General features: G+C 34.1%; 1 protein-coding gene across 3 annotated transcripts in view; it reads right to left on the bottom strand.

The window, feature by feature from the left end:
- The window catches only part of LOC150100793 (glycerol kinase 5), a 329,559-nt gene that overhangs the window by 186,998 nt on the left and 126,202 nt on the right, over positions 1 to 16,359 (bottom strand). For all 3 annotated transcript variants that reach the window (XM_090401274.1, XM_090401275.1, XM_090401276.1), the window contains exon 5: positions 6,939 to 7,032. In XM_090401274.1, the coding sequence (XP_090257400.1) occupies positions 6,939 to 7,032 (94 nt within the window). The remainder of the gene's footprint in view (positions 1 to 6,938; positions 7,033 to 16,359) is intronic.

Below are 16,359 nucleotides of genomic sequence, written 5' to 3'. Positions count from 1 at the left end.
GGTTGATCATTGCCAAGGATTTTTAAAATCTATTAATTAAATTTTATATATGAAATAAAAAAGAAATGTGTTAAACGTGTTAAGTAAAAAATGAAGGTTCATTTAGAAAAACGAAATTATTCTTTAATCTTTATTTATATATAAGGAGCACATACACTACACACAATTATTCTTTCTTGGATAAAAATTGGTGTAGAGTTGTCTGGTGGAATTTTTTCTTTCATTTTTCTTCGTATAAAACTCAGTAGCAACGGATGGAATTTTCAATTTCCTGATGAACTTTCATTGATCACTCAAGATTAGGATTGCCGTTCAAGATTTTTTCTTTAAAAGTTTGAGCAATTCTACACATTTTGTCCATTTCTTCGAGAGTAAATTCCTTCAGTGCCACGTCAATTGATTCGTCATTGTCATCGATTTGAGCATCATATGCACGTTGTCTCTCGAGGTTAATTAGGTCTTCATCATCCAGCTCCTTATCATGTGACTGAAGCAGGTCCCGAACATCACCTTTTTCAATTTCTGTTAGTCTTAGATCGAAGCCAAGCTTAGTTATGTCATTGATAATACAGGTTACTTCATTTTCAAATCCTTTAAAATCATTTGCACAATGAGGAATAATCCTGTGCCATGTCGCTCTCAGGTTGCTAGATGTTACTTCACTCCATGCTTCCTTGACATTCTCAATGCAATTTTTGATGTTGAATGCCTTCCAGAATTCTGTCAAAGTCATAGTTTCATCTCCTGTAGTCTTTTCTATTGTTTGTGAAAAAGTTCTTCGTAGGTAATATGCCTTAAAGGATGCAATTACACCTTGATCCATTGGCTGGATGATGGAAGTGGTATTAGGTGGTAAATAAATAAGTTACATTTTCACACAAATCATTCAGTGCTGTTGGATGACTAGGTGCATTATCTAATATCAACAAGATTTTAAAATCAAGATTTAATGACTTGTAGTACCTTTCAGCTTCAGGACAAAAACAGTTTTTAAACCAATCCTCAAAAATAGTTTTTGTCATCCAAGCTTTTCTATTGAATCTCCAATGAACAGGGAGAAAATTTTTATCTAAACTTCTAAGCAGGCAAGGATTTTGTGAACGATAAAGAGAGGCTTCATCTTGTAATCTCCAGAAGCATTGCCACATAGTAAAAGTGTTACATGCCCCTTCAAAACCTTCTAGCCAGGCTGTGATTTTTCATTTTTCGCTAAAATATTTTAGTGGGCATTTTTTTCCATAATAAGCTTGTTTTGTCAGCATTAAATATCTGAACATCGGTATAATTTCCTTCTTCAATGATCTGTTGCAATTCACCAGGAAAACTAGCTGCTGCTTTTTCATCGGCACTTGCAATTTCACCTTGTACATGAACACTATGAATGCTCAATCGCTTTTTGAACCGATCAAACCACTCTGAACTTGCAGATAAAGTTCCTTCCACTACTGACGCCGAATCATTTTGGCTTTCCAATTGTTTTCTTTTTAAAGTTTCAAACAAATTCACTGCTTTTGTTTTTATAGTCATTTGACTAAGAGGAATTCTCTTTTGGTTACAATCTTCTATCCACACTAACAATAGTGTTTCCATTTCAATCATAAGATGGCCTCTGTTTCTCGTGGTTTGGGACGCAGACGAGGTCGATGCACTTTGTCCTAGTTGCTTATAGTTTGCAGTTCTAAAATATGGCGAACAGTTGATTCATTTAGACCAAATTCTCTTGCAATTTTGGCTTTGGTTATGCCTGCTTCATACTTATTTATCATATGCAACTTATCTTCTAAGCTGATCACTCTACGTTTCTTCTTGATAGCTGTAGACTTGATATCATCCTGGTTTCTTTTAGCATTCATTGTAGGGGTAAATAAGAAGAGAAATAAATATCCACATGCACTTCAGGCAAAGGCAGACAGTTAGTGGTGAGCAGGCGCCGTCAGATAAAAACGAAATGCTACAAGAGAGCGATACCTGGAGAGTGGCGACTCGAACTGGCTGCATATGTAGTGGGCTACATCTCACGGCCGCGATAATTCGAATTTGGAGCGCAATAATTGGAATTTTGGTATCAAATTACAAACCGTGATAAATCAAGAATCACGATAATCGAGGTATTCCTGTATTTGGTTTAATCCTTTATCCAAGTGTAAGCAAACAAAGTTTGTGCCTGAAGTATTTTCAGGACTGAGGCAACTCGTGGTAAAGGTGGTATGACTTCATATCACATGCCTTAGCATCCCATAATGCAAAGCACATCTCCTTGCAGACATGTATATAATGCTATGCATTATGGGAAGGGTCACCACCCAGACCAGTTTTGACCTTTATTGAGATCTCTTCAGTGGTAGCTAGACCCAGAGGTGATACTATGGTTGAAGTAATGCAGAAGTCATATTTTCATCTGCAAGTTGTCAAAAGGTGTCACATCTTGTTATTAAATTACTCTGGATTAGAGCAAAGTTGTTGGAAGTTTTTTCACTTGGTTATGCTATAAATTAAAGATACCAAGAAATTATATACTTTGTTTAATCCTTTATCCAAGTGTAAGCAAACAAAGTTTGCACCTGAAGTATTTTCAGGACTAAGGCAATAATGTGGTATGACTTTGGATAAAGGATTAAACCAAGTACATAATTTCTTGGTATCTTTAATTTATAGCATAACCAAGTGAAAAAAAAAAAACTTCCAACAACTTTTCTCTAATCCAGAGTAATTTAATAGTAAGGTGTGACACCTTTTGGCAACTTGTAGATGAAAATATGATTTCAACCTTAGTATCACCTCTGGATCTAGCTCCCACTGAGGAGACCTCAATAAAGGTCAAAACTGGCCTGGGTAGTGATCCTTCCCATAATGCATAGCATTATATACATGTCTGCAAGGAGTTGTGCTTTGCATTATGGGATACTAAGGCAAGTCATACCACCTTTATCGCGAGTTGCCTCAGTCCTGAAAATACTTCAGGTGCAAACTTTGTTTGTTTACACTTGGATAAAGGATTAAACAAAGTATATAATTTCTTGGTATCTTTAATTTATAGCATAACCAAGTGAAAAAAACTAACAACACCAGAAATCATTAATCAAGTGCATGATATGGTACTGGATGACCAGCAAGTCAAAGTGTGTGAAATTGTTGAGACTATAGGAATTTCAAAAGAACGTGTAGGATATATTTTTCATGAAGTATTGCAAATGAAAAGGTTTTGCACAAGATGAGTGCTGTGCTTGCTCACAGCAGATCAAAACGCACTTGCATGAAAATCTCTGAACAGTGCTTGGAGCATTTTAAGAATAAAACTGATTTTGTGCATCAATTTATTACTACGGATGAGACTTGGATTCACCCATTACACACCAGAATTCAAACAGCAGTGAAAACAGTGGACAGAAGCTGGTTGTTCAGCACCAAAGAAGACAAAATCAGTTCCATCAGCAGGAAAGGTCTTGGCATTGGTGTTTTGGGATGGTTAAGGCATTTTGTTTATTAATTATCTTGAAAAGGGTAAAACAATAACCGGGAAATATTATTCCGATCTTTTAACCAGACTAGACGAAAAAATTTGTGAGAAAAGACCCAATTTGCAGAAGAAAAAAATCATCTCTCATCATGACAATGCAATTGCCCACAAGTTTTGGCAATGGGAAAATTAAGGGATCTGCACTATGAATTGTTGAAACATCCACCCTATTCCACAGATTTGGCTCCCTCTGACTTCTATCTCTTCTCAAAACTTAACAATGAAAAAACTTCCTCACTGGTCAGCGTTTTTCTTCGAATCAAGAGGTGATTGCAGCTGTAGAGAGGTATTTTGCAGATCTTACAGTATCAGTCTTAAGGGAGATTATGTTGAAAAATAAAAATAATTTTGAAATTATAAATTCGTTTTTTCATTGTTAGGCCGAGAACTTTTTTAGCCCACCCTTGTATGTGGAGTGATAAACAGTCAATTCCTGCCATTATTTATAAAGATAAAGCTTTTGACTGATTTAACACCCGAAGTATTTCTAAATGTATTACCTATCTTTAAAATTTAATTTACTCTAGAAGGAATAAAGCAAACATTTTCTATTATGTTAATGTTTTTAAGCAATTTTTAAACTATATATAATATAGTTTAAAAATTGTTTATATTCCTATAGTTTAAAACTATAGGAATAGAAAAATATAATTTTTAATGGGAAAACTTTCTCATAAAAAATATATCAAAAATGAAATTTAAATTACACAACTTAATATTCTATAGGTATCTGAACAATCAAAATGTTTTAAAAAAATTCAGTAACTACATTTTGAAGCCTATGTTTATAAAATCAAATAATCTGCACTTAAAATATCTCTGAATATAAAAGTTTCCTATATTTCAAATTGGGGGGGGGGGGAGTTCTTTGAACAATACATAGTTTGCATTTTTAATAAGTTTCTTTCTAACTACTACAAGAACAAAATAGTTTCCAAAAAGGCTGATCCTGCATAGATCCAATTTTTATTTTAAAATTATTAATAGAAGAGAGAAGAATTTCAAAAAGAAACACACGTGGCCTTTATTTGATTACGAAAAAGCATTTGACAAAATTAGTAGACAAAAATTATTTAAAATGATTAACCAATTTAAACATACCAAACCATCTTTTACAATCCATTCAAGAAATATATACAGGAAGTAAAATAGCAGTTAAATTAGAATACATCTCAGAATGGAAAGATATATCAAGAGGAGTACAACAAGGATGTACCCTTTCACCTCTGCTTTTCAATATATAAATAAAATTATAACAATCTGGAAACGGTATAACCCATTTGGTATACAAATGACCCCCTGCAAATGAAGATAGATACACTACTATTTATAGATGATCAAATAGTATTAGCTACATCAGAAAATGATTTACAAAGATCATTAAAATGATTAAAAGATATCTCAAAACAATATAATATGACAATATCTAAAGAAAATACAAAAATAATGGCATTCAAAGGAGAAAACCTCAATCTGAAGTAAAATGGCAATAGATAATAAAATACTAGAACAAGTAAACACTTTCAGATACTTGGGATGTGATCTATCATACAAAAAAGAAAAAGACAGACATTAAAATACCAAACTTTGTCAAAGTAAATGGCATAATAAATAACATATTTAAGCCATCCCTAGTACAAAAAAACACACTAGAATCAGACTATATAATGTCTTGTCAAAACCAACTCTACTATATAGAAGCAAAACATGGACCATAAAAAGGAAAGATGAAAAATGAATTCAAACAGCAGAAATGAAGTTCCTCAGAAAAACAGCTGGATATACCAAGTGGGACCACAAAACAAATGAAGAAATCTTACAATCCCTGAAAATAAAGCCAATTAATTACTACATAGGACAGTATAAACAAAAATGGCTAAAACATTTAAATCGAATGGACAACAGCAGACTACCAAAAATATACAGATACAAAATAAGTGGGAAAAAAAAAAAGAATCGGAAGACCAAGAAAGAGATGGCATGAGACCGGAACAGGCCTAAAATCCATGTTAGGAAGAAGAAGAAGTTTCTTTCCATTATTCATAATGTTAAAAATAACATTTCTATAAGAATGATGTGAATGCTGCTCAGCAAATAACTCCCACCCCTTCCTCCAAAAATACTAGCTAACTTAATACTGTTAGCACTTAGCTGTAGTGGTTGGTTAAGTGGACAGCACCTCTATTCTCTGACAGGTGTAGATTCAGATCCAGTCGTGGCATGGGCCTGTGCAAGTCTTTTTGCAATAAATGATTTTTCCTCCATTAGATAAATGGAGAAGGGGGGGGGGATCCTCTTCGGTGTCTACAGTTGGGTTGGTCCTTGAATTATGTAATCTTTAGCTCATGCATAGTACTAACATACCACACAAAAGTTTAAAACTTTTCTTGTGGGGAGAAGAATTCAAATAAAAATGTCTTCATAAACGTGAGAAAATTTCCTGACATTTTTTTTAGAGATTCTACTTTCAAAAACACTATTGCTGCTTAATTTAAGCATCAGACCAAATCTTTAAATTTTAATCCAACTTTTACTACAACTTTATTAGTACTGCTATTGCTACTTTTATGTATCCCTACACCAAAAAATAAAATAAAATAAAAAGTAAATAAATAAGAGTAAAGCACACCACTGTGTGCTTTACTTTCAATTCTTCCTTATAAACAACCAAATTGTCTTAACAGGAGCAAATATCTTTGATAATTTTTTCATTGCTAACTTTCCTGAATGTTTTGCTTCTTCTTGACCTTTTACAACTTTTTTTTTTTTTTTGAGAACTTTGTTTTTTTTCTACAGCTTTCACTAATTGTTCTACAACTTCATCGTTAACCTCCAACTCTTTGGCAAGCAACATTATCTTGTTTCCAGTCTCTTGTAAGGCTCTGTCTCTGTCAAATCCTATGAACATATGAAAATATATTCTCAGCAGATTCTTCCCAATGTTGTTCATACATTCTGCTGTCATTTCACTCCATGCTGCACACTTACATTCTTTGTACAATCAACATATTATATTCCTTCTAAAGTCTCAGGTTCTTCTCACCCTTAGTAGTAGCAACAGCCTCAGCAAAAATATTACTTAAATAATGTGCCCTGAAGGCAACAATAACACTCTAATCCATCATTTGGAGTAGTGAGGTGGTATTCAGTAAATGTGTTAATGTGATAACCATTGTAAGTACAAGTTATCATAAGTCACCATATATTGCAAGTTGAGGACTGGGTGTGTGTTTGTTTTATTTTATTGGCCTTGATCTCACACCAAACTGCTTCAAATGAACAGCTACCCTCTCACTTATCTCTATCACCTGTCATTTTTCCCATTCCTGTTATTTGTATACAATACATCATCAGAAGCAAATATACAAAACAGAAGCAATTTTGTTCTTATAATTTGATAATTAATGAATATACAACTTACTCTTATTTGAAATGAAGAATTCCATTCTTTACAAAGTGCATCCACTCTTGTATCACTCCATGTAATAAAATTATGAAATGGTATTCCAGTCACTCTACAAGAAAAGAAAAAAAAAATGAAGAAAAAAAGAAGCATAGCATTGAATATAAAAAAGAGAGAAAAAAAATTAAGTGGTAGCAGCAGCAGCAACTTATTTTCTCAGCAGGAACTAGTGCTGGAGTTGCTGTTCAGAAGATAAGCTACTTAATATTTGACCTTCTGAGTGTTTTATTTTAATTAATAATTATTCTGTATTTTTGACTGTGCACTGTCAAGTGTTTTAGCTATTTATATGTATACTGATGAGGTGTGTATGGTATAACAATGGAAGCAGCGAGTCCTTGTTTGAATTCACTATGAAGAACTCCATTTGATATAGTATGCACAGAGAAAACATGAGGTTTGTAGAAAAAAGTGAGATGATGGTAGATTGAGGAATATATGAAAGGTTTATTGCAAGCAGAATTTCAAATGAGACAGAAAATGAGATTGTGTGGCATTTCATTTTCTCTCTCATTAGTGATGTATACCGTCTCGGCTGGCAGACTAAACTAAGTGAGGGTATCAGCAATATAGAATGCTGTAAATATGGAATGTCATCCCTTATGTGCACGAAGTCTGGAATGGCCAAGATGGCAGAAGAATCAACACTGACTGATCAATGGCATGGCAGCAAGATGTGCGGCACATCGAGGGTACACTCCTGACATCTAAGGGACTTGTGGCCAGCCGTCGTGGAAGAGATCAGAGCCTCACCACGTATTTATCCATTGTCAACCTTGAAACACACCATGTCACAATATGAAGTTGGAGATGTGGTTGAGACCCCTGCAACCATCAGCTCTTATAGCTACAGGGAAGAAGGGCTTGAAACTGGGAATTGTAAGACAAGAACCACTAAGGTAGTGTATGAAGATAATATCCCAAACCCTCCAGGGAGGATATTCTCAGATATCCCTCATCTGAAAACCAGGAGCAATCTCTTGAAACATGGAATGTCAGAACACTCAACGAGGCAGGCAAATTAGATAACCTACTCCAGGAATTAGAAGTGATGAAGGCCAATATTGCAGGTATCAGTGAAATGAGGTGGACAGATAGACATAAGAAGAAAAAAATCACACTTTAATCTACTCTGGCAGTGACTTACACCTTAATGGAGTAGCACTTGTCCTAAGTAATAGAATTGCAAAATCTCTACAGGGATATTGGCCCATAAATGACAGAATCATAACAGCCAAAATAACTGCACAACCATTCAACCTGTATATTATCCAAGCATATGCACCAACCCAAGATCATCCAGACGAAGAGTTGGAATAATTTTATGAAGACATCCAAACTGCAATCTCCAATGCTTATTTTTAAACACACCGTTTAAACATCCTCCCAGAGGACTATATACCTGGACAAGCCCTGGGAACATCTATAGAAACCAAATTGACTATATAATAATAAGCAAAAGATTCTGAAATGCAATAACACAAACAAAAACATATCCTGGAGCAGACATAGGATCGGACCACAACCCCAGTGATTGCAAAAATCAAAATAAAACTTAAGATACCAAGCCAACCATTCATAAGAGAAACTTATAATTCAGACTCACTTAACCAAGAAGTTAAAGACTGCTTTATAAAAGAATTCACAAAATCCCTTAACAAGTCTGACACCACAACTCACACAGAAAATAGAACACCAATTGATGAAATTAACATGAACTGGCAAACATTCAAGAATAGCAACAATGAAGCAGCCAAAAATACACTCCCACAATTAAAAAAGAAAAGGAATAAACCTTGGATGAATGAAAAAATACTGACGTTGATGGGACAAAAAAAAAAGTTAAAGAACAAACCTGAATATAAAAGCATGAATAAAGAAATAAAAAAAGAATGCAGGAAAGCCAAAGAGGAATGGATTAAATATAAATGTATAGATATAGAAAACCTTGATAGAAAACACAGAAGCAGAGAAATGCATGAAAAGATCAGAGAAATGACAAGCAGGACAAATACAGCAAACCATGCAAGGGTCATTAGAGACCATATTCTAATGGATAAAAAAGAAATCATGGAAAGATGGATTGAATACACAAGGAAATTATATGAACAACAAAGAAATGATATTCCTGAACAGACTGATTTAGAAAGACCATCCATTTTACTCTGTGAAGTTGAAAATGCCATCAGAAAACTAAAACCACATAAAGCTGCAGGAATAGGTAACATCTTGGCAGAATGGTTGAGGGCTCTCGATGAAGGAGGACTGAAATTTCTAACAAAATTATGCAATAAAATATATGAGACTGGATATGAGACGTTATTCTTGAAAGATATAAAAGAAAAATAAACATAGAAATAAATGATACACAAAGTGGCTTCAAGGAAAATGAAAATACCTTTCTTGTATCTACAAGATCTGAACCATCATAGAAAGATATCTAGAAAAACAAGATGTGTACCTCTGCTTCATAGATTACAAAAAGGCATTCGACAATGTCCAACATGAACAATTAATTGAAATCCTTTCAAAAATAGGCATGGATGGAAAAGACATTAGACTATTAACTAATCTTTACTGGGAACAGACTGCATCTTTGAGAATAAATAGAGATACCTCAGAAGAATTCCCAGTTCACAAAGGTGTGAGACAAGTCTGTGTCTTTTCTCTGATTCTCTTTAACCTGTACACAGAAGAAATATTTAATAAAATTAGTAACTTCAAAGGAATCACTGTAAGGGACAGAAATATTAATAACCTAAGATAAGCAGATGACACAGTTCTTCTAGCTGAAAACAAATATGACCTCAAAACTCTTATAGATGAAACCCTCAAGTATAGCGAACAGTATGGCCTCAGTTTCACCTTTATAAAGACAAAAATCATGATAATTTCATTTCAAGAGAAAAGAAAATACCAAAAATATGCATCAATATAAAAGGAAATAAATTAGAACAGGTGCAAAAATACATATACCTTGGACACTTGATCACAGAGAATGGCAGGACAGATGAAATTAGAAAAAGGATTGAAACTGCAAGGTCAACTTTCAACAGTATGAAAAATCTACTGACATCTAGAGAATTAAATCTGAAAACAAGACTAAGAATCTCCAAATGCTACATATGGTCTACATTATTATATGGAGTAGAGACATGGACACTCTCCAATCTGAGTGTGAAAAAACTGGAGGCCTTTAAAATATGGATGCTGTGAAGAATTATGAGAATATCATGGAAAGACAAAAAGATAAATGAAGAGGTACTAGAGATGGCAGGTGTAAACAGGAGCCTGATTAAAGAAATTAAAAAGAGAAAAGTCAGATATTTTGGACATATTCTGAGACATAACTGCCTACAAAGGACACTTCTCGAAGGAACTGTTGAGGGAAAGAGAAAGACAAAGACTGGAGTGGATGAAAAATATAGAAGACTGGACCTATCTCTCATATGAGGAATGCAGCAGAGAGGTGTAGAATAGGACATGGTGGAGACACATGGTAGTCAATCTCCTGGAGGGAGAAGACACCTGACAGGAGTGATGTATAGCTATGAGATCAGCTATGAGATTTTGTGTATAAATTTTATGTTCTTCTGGACAGTCTATTTCTTTTGAGGTCAACTCCATATGAGACCAGCTTAACTTGCTTCAGCTTTTCAGCCTTTATAGAGGTTCTTCACGACACAGCCTAGATGGGATTTGAATCCTTGTCACTCCAACCAAAGGACAACAGTGATAATCACTGAGCTATGGAAGACTGCAAGACAAAGAGCAGTGTGAATAAGGTGAGAAAGGTGGTATGTAAGTATGAAAAAAAAAAAGGTTAGAATGATGTTGGAAAATTCAAGGCATTTATTAGTGTTTCATAGTACCAAATTGGAATTGGAGGAACTAGAAGAGTACTTAGCAAATTACAGGAAGGCAGAAAAAGAAACAAAACATGTAAAGAAATAAATGAAAGTAGATGAGAATGGGGTAGGAGAAGGATACGATTATTCCATGAGTAGAGGTGTGTGCGGGGCAAAAGGAACAAAAGTATGTTTTCTGGGAGTGAAGATGAGTAATGTAATGTTACTGAGGCTATATGTAAACAATACAACAACCATAACCTTCAAAATTCTTCAAGAAAAATGTTAAGTTTTTATCTTCCAACCAGGAGATGCTCCATAAATGAGAGGTAGAATAACAATTTCTTCTACCTCTCATTTATGGGACTGATATTAAAAAGAATACTGGGAAGATGATATGGTTGTGTTGATCACAACAAATATGACTTAAAAGGAGATAAATATGGTTGAGAAACTGCATGAAAGAATTACTGAGCAAGGCATAAAAAGTACAAAAGAGTCAAGATAGTGAATCTGCTGCCACAGTATGACAAGGAATAGAATGATTCAGTGTGTGGGAGTTATATCAATGTATACAGTTATTTTGATGGTTGAAAAGATTTATACTTGCAAAATGGATTACACTTGAATTGTTTAGTGATGGATGCTTGGGAAAACTAAAATGTTTTAATTCTGCCATCCAGACACTACAAGTGTCTGAGTGATGGAACAAAAGCGTGGACATATATTAAATTAAGTGATTAAAATTATGAGTGCAATGACAGAGAATGAGGGAGGGAATGACAATACAGCAGGAATGAACACAGGAATAGCTGGGCTTTTGTTAAGAAAGCACAGTGAAACTGCAAGATTTAGCTGAGGAAACAAATCAGCTTACTATTTGAACTGATCAAATTTTAAGAGTTACCTGAATACTAAGGGTGATGGTCGACTATCATGTGTATTCAGGAAAACCTTGCTTAACATGATTAATTAATCCATCAATTATTAATGAGCACTAAGCAAATACAGTAAACAATAGTAATAATTATAATTCATTTATCAGTTAGTGTAAATTTGGAAAAGAAAAATTACAGTATAAGCTATATTAGAGGATAAAATCAAAGTTAATAAAATCAATTGTTTACATTTTTATTTAATATCTAAACATTTGATTGTGCTACTTTTTTACATAATAATTAAGTAAAAATGTTTGAATCGTGCTCGACTTTTTCATCTTGTTATGCAATTTGCAATAGCTGGCGATTGCTTTATCAAGATTTCTGCAGACTTCGAAGCTTCGTTCCATATCAGGATCAGCATCAAACAAAATTTTCTTAGCATACTCAATGTGATTAAAAACTAGCTCAAGTTCTTTTGCAGTTAGCTTCTTAGTCGTAACATTCTCTTCTTGTTCGCACTCCTTATCTTCTCTTCTTCATATGCATGCCATTCTTCTAGCTGAAAGAGATCGTTTTGCTTAACTGTTCTGAATGGGAATCGAACAAGTTTCTCACACCTTTATTATCCAGTTCATTGAATCCAAGTTCTTTTCCAATTGTGCTGATTTCTTCAATAATGTTAGATTTTGCACACTATAAACTAACATAGGCTTGAGTTTAAAGTCGCTTTCTGCATCGACTCCTAATAAAAGTGGAAGACAATCTTTAGATACTTTGTATCCTGGTTGAGATGCTTCAGTTTTAGCTAGAAAAGTTTTTGTTGGCATACGCTTCCAGTCTTAAGGGAGATTAGAGGAAAAAGAGACCAATTTCATCAACGTTGAATATTTGCCGATCATCATAATCATCCTCATGAATTATGCTTTGCAATTCTTCAGGAAACTTGGCCGCAGAGAATCTTTATCAGCACTAGAAGATTCCCCAGTTATTCTTACGCTATGCAGTCCAATTCGATTTTTAAAACAGTCAAACCATCCTAAACTCGGTAAAGCTTTCACATTCCTCTTGAAATTTGGTCTCTTTCAATGAGGTAAAAATATTGAGGACTTTTGCCTGAATATTCCCAGTACTAAGATGTATTTTTTTTGGTTATAATCCTCAACCCAGAGTGATAGAAGCTCCATCTCAATCATTAAATGACATCTATTTCAGGTAATCTGCATGCTTAAAGAAGCAGTAGCAACTTTTCCTTGTTCTTTGTATTCATTGCTCTTATTTAATATAATCTAAACTTTAGATGCTGTATCCCAGGTCTCGCACAATCGTATTACGAGTGTCACTTTCATGTCTCTTAATGACTTCCAGCTTTTCCGTTCGCTGTGGATTGCAACAAAAAATATTGCGTAACAAAAAAAAATTGTGTTAACTGATTAATCACTTACTTAAAGCAGGAAATAGTATCATTTCACTCAATCCAGCTGATTATTACATATATCGAATTTGCCTTAAGCGAAGTTTTCCTGTGCAACTAATGGCTGAAGCATCAGGAATGAAGGTCAGGAGTTTACAGCCAGAAAAGGCTATATTTAGAGACATGCAATGGATTCAGGGTACTCAGGGAGGACAGACAAGATAGAAAAGGTGAAGGATTAGTAATGACTGGAGAGGAATTAAATACAACCAGAAGAAAAAATCAGTGGTATTAATAGTAACACAGGCAAGAGATTCAAGGATGTTTGGCATGAGACAGAAGATTGTCCTGCTGTTAATGAAGAGAATCACAGGAATGTGAAATACATAAAAAGATTCTTGATAGAAAGATTCAATTTCCTGATATGAACCCTCAAGGGGTGTTCAGGCTACTATGACAGTACTACATGATTAAGTCTATGTAATACTAATCTCATATCAACAATTTTTATCCAAATTAGTCCATTACTTGTCGGTATTCAAATACTGTCATATTTGACATTTCATTCTTCTAAGGCACTTCTGACTAAATTGATCCAAGTAGACCTTGGTCTTCCTCTGGGGTCTTTTTCTTGTTATCTTAACATCATATACCTGTTTTGTTAAACTTTCTTCTCCCATTCTGTTTACATAACCATACCACATTTACATTAGCCAGCTCAAACATTCATGAATGTGAACAATGTCCAGTTCTTTCCTAATATCTTCTGCCACTGTTCAGGTGCTTCATTTTTCTCAGACCCCCATATCTGTGGTCTCTAATCTTTGAATAAGTGCTTTACTTCTACAACTCTCAGATCCATAACTTAAAACCGGTTTAAATACTGTTGTATACAGTTACTTTAGTGTTTTGGCTAATTTCTCTCTTATTCCACAGAAATTTATTCAACTGGCACCCACCATACCAACTTTGATTATTCTGTTGTAAATTTTAAAATTCAATTTGCCATCTTCACTAAAAACTGTGCCTAAATAGCTGACATATTTTACTTGTTCTATAGGTTTTCTTTTCCCATTAAAAATACAGCTGAAATTTCTACATTCCTGCTTATTTTTATAGTTTTGGTATTTTTATTGCTGATTTTCATACCAAATTTGTTACAGCTGTTATTTAATTAGTTAGAGAATCCTGGAGACTTGCACTGGATGTTTTAAGGAGTATAACATCATCTGCATAAAGCAAAGAGCTAAGTTCATCATCATCAAATTACTGACATTTACTCTCAAGGGGGTGTACAGGATATGATAGTACTACATGAAAAATTTGCATCATTACTAACTTCCTACCTACAATTTTCAATCAATCTGTTACCTGTTGAAGCTACAACATTGTCAGATCTTATATTTATATATATATATATATATATAACCACAATATTAAATGAAGAGCTAAGTTTGATATCGAAAATTCTAATAACAGGTTTAATGCCACTCTCTTTCATAATGTGATCCATATAGATAAATAAGAGAAGATAATGAACATCCTTGTTTTACACCTGATTTTACACTAATCCATCCTCCTACATTTCCTTCAATTCTAACTACTGACTTATACCTTACATATAGAATGCATTGCTTTGTATAATGTTTCATTTACCCCACATAATTGTAATGTCTTGAAAAGCTTTTCTTTGGACACTTAGTTATATGTCTTTTTCAGACCTACAAAACTTAAATACAGATCCTTGTTATATTCCCAACTATTTGTTGTAAAGTGAAAATCCAATGTTGACAACCTCTATTTGGCATGGACCCTTCTTGTTCTTCCCGAAGTTTCTCTTCCACAATTTTTTTTCAGCCTAATGCTTGCATGAATCTTACCTGTAATACTTAGTAGAGAAATTCCTCTGTAATTCTCACATTCAGCTTTATTCCCTTTGTTACAGACAGGAACTATGAAGCTCTACTCCAATCATCTGAAATTCGATCTTCTAGATTAAGCCCTCTGAATTACAGCGTAGCACTGCAAAACTTCTATACCTTTATATTCTGCTATTGATGATTGGACATCAACAGCAGCTGCCATCAAAAAGTTTCGATGGCTTTTTCTATCTCAAGTATTGATATGAATTTAAGCTTGCATTCATATTGAAAATTTTCTACCACTGTTCATTTCATTTAACAGTCTTTCACAGAAATTACTACAGCCACCTAGGTTTATCCTTATCTTCAGTTTTCAAGTGACCTTTATCATCTTTGATTCCTCTTTTCTCCATTTCTAAGCTCTTCAATAGCCTTCAGAACATTTTTCACCTTCCTGGTATTTATCTTCTATATTCCTATTTAAGTCTCCTTATGAGTTTTATTTAGCTACCTTTACATATAGCTTAGCTCTCTTACATTTTTTTTTTTTTTTTGTATTCTTTAATGACATCTGCTGACTTATTGGCCAGGAACTTTCAGTATGCTTTCTTCCTTTCCAGGTTTCCTTCCTCAGCTTCTTGTCCACCATGGAGTTCTTATTTTTTTTTCTGTCTTTGCAGATAACTTCACCACATAGTTCCATAGCCGAATCAAATTAATGTCTTCTTCAGAGTTTGCCACCGAGACTCCAAGGTTAGGTTCTTGTTTTCAATCAGTTTCATTTATTTTCTGCAATAATGTTTGTATAATCAAGTGGACAATTTACCTGTAAAAGCTGCTCAACTTGAATTTTTTTAAAACTTGCTTACTATTCTTTTCAACGTGATATCCATTTTTATTCTGCTTAGTACTAAGTAATGGTCACTTCCAATTTCAAATCCTCTGTACACTCTTATATCCTAAACCAGCATGATGGTATCACTATCAACAATGACAGTCAATGAGGCTTTTCTTATTTCTTGTCTTCTCTCCATGCGAACTTGTGCACATCTTTATATTGAAACATGGTGTTAGTAATGACTAGCTCGTGTTCTGAGCCGAGGTCCAGTAAATATTTACTGAATTCTGCTTGGCCCTTTTCTCCATTTCAGAAAATATTCTTATATGCCTGGTGGGATTCATTTCCTACCCTGCTGCAGAAATCCCCAACAAGGACCACTTTTTTCTGTTTTCTTTATGTCAGCTGTTTGATCTAATGACTCAATTTCCCCATTTTGAAGTTTGCCTACATAACTCTACTTGAAACTGCTTTCCAATCAAGGTGGTGTTGAATGCTAATACTACTCCTTCCTTTCCTTGATTATTACTGCTTGAATA

Source organism: Typopeltis vanoorti, chromosome 12 (assembly GCF_054136105.1).
Source record: "Typopeltis vanoorti isolate ZY-2024b chromosome 12, IOZ_Tvanoo_1.0, whole genome shotgun sequence".
NCBI classification, from domain to species: Eukaryota; Metazoa; Arthropoda; class Arachnida; order Uropygi; family Thelyphonidae; genus Typopeltis; species Typopeltis vanoorti.
Note: the sequence above shows the minus strand (reverse complement) of the source record. Positions and strands in the feature narration are given on the sequence as shown.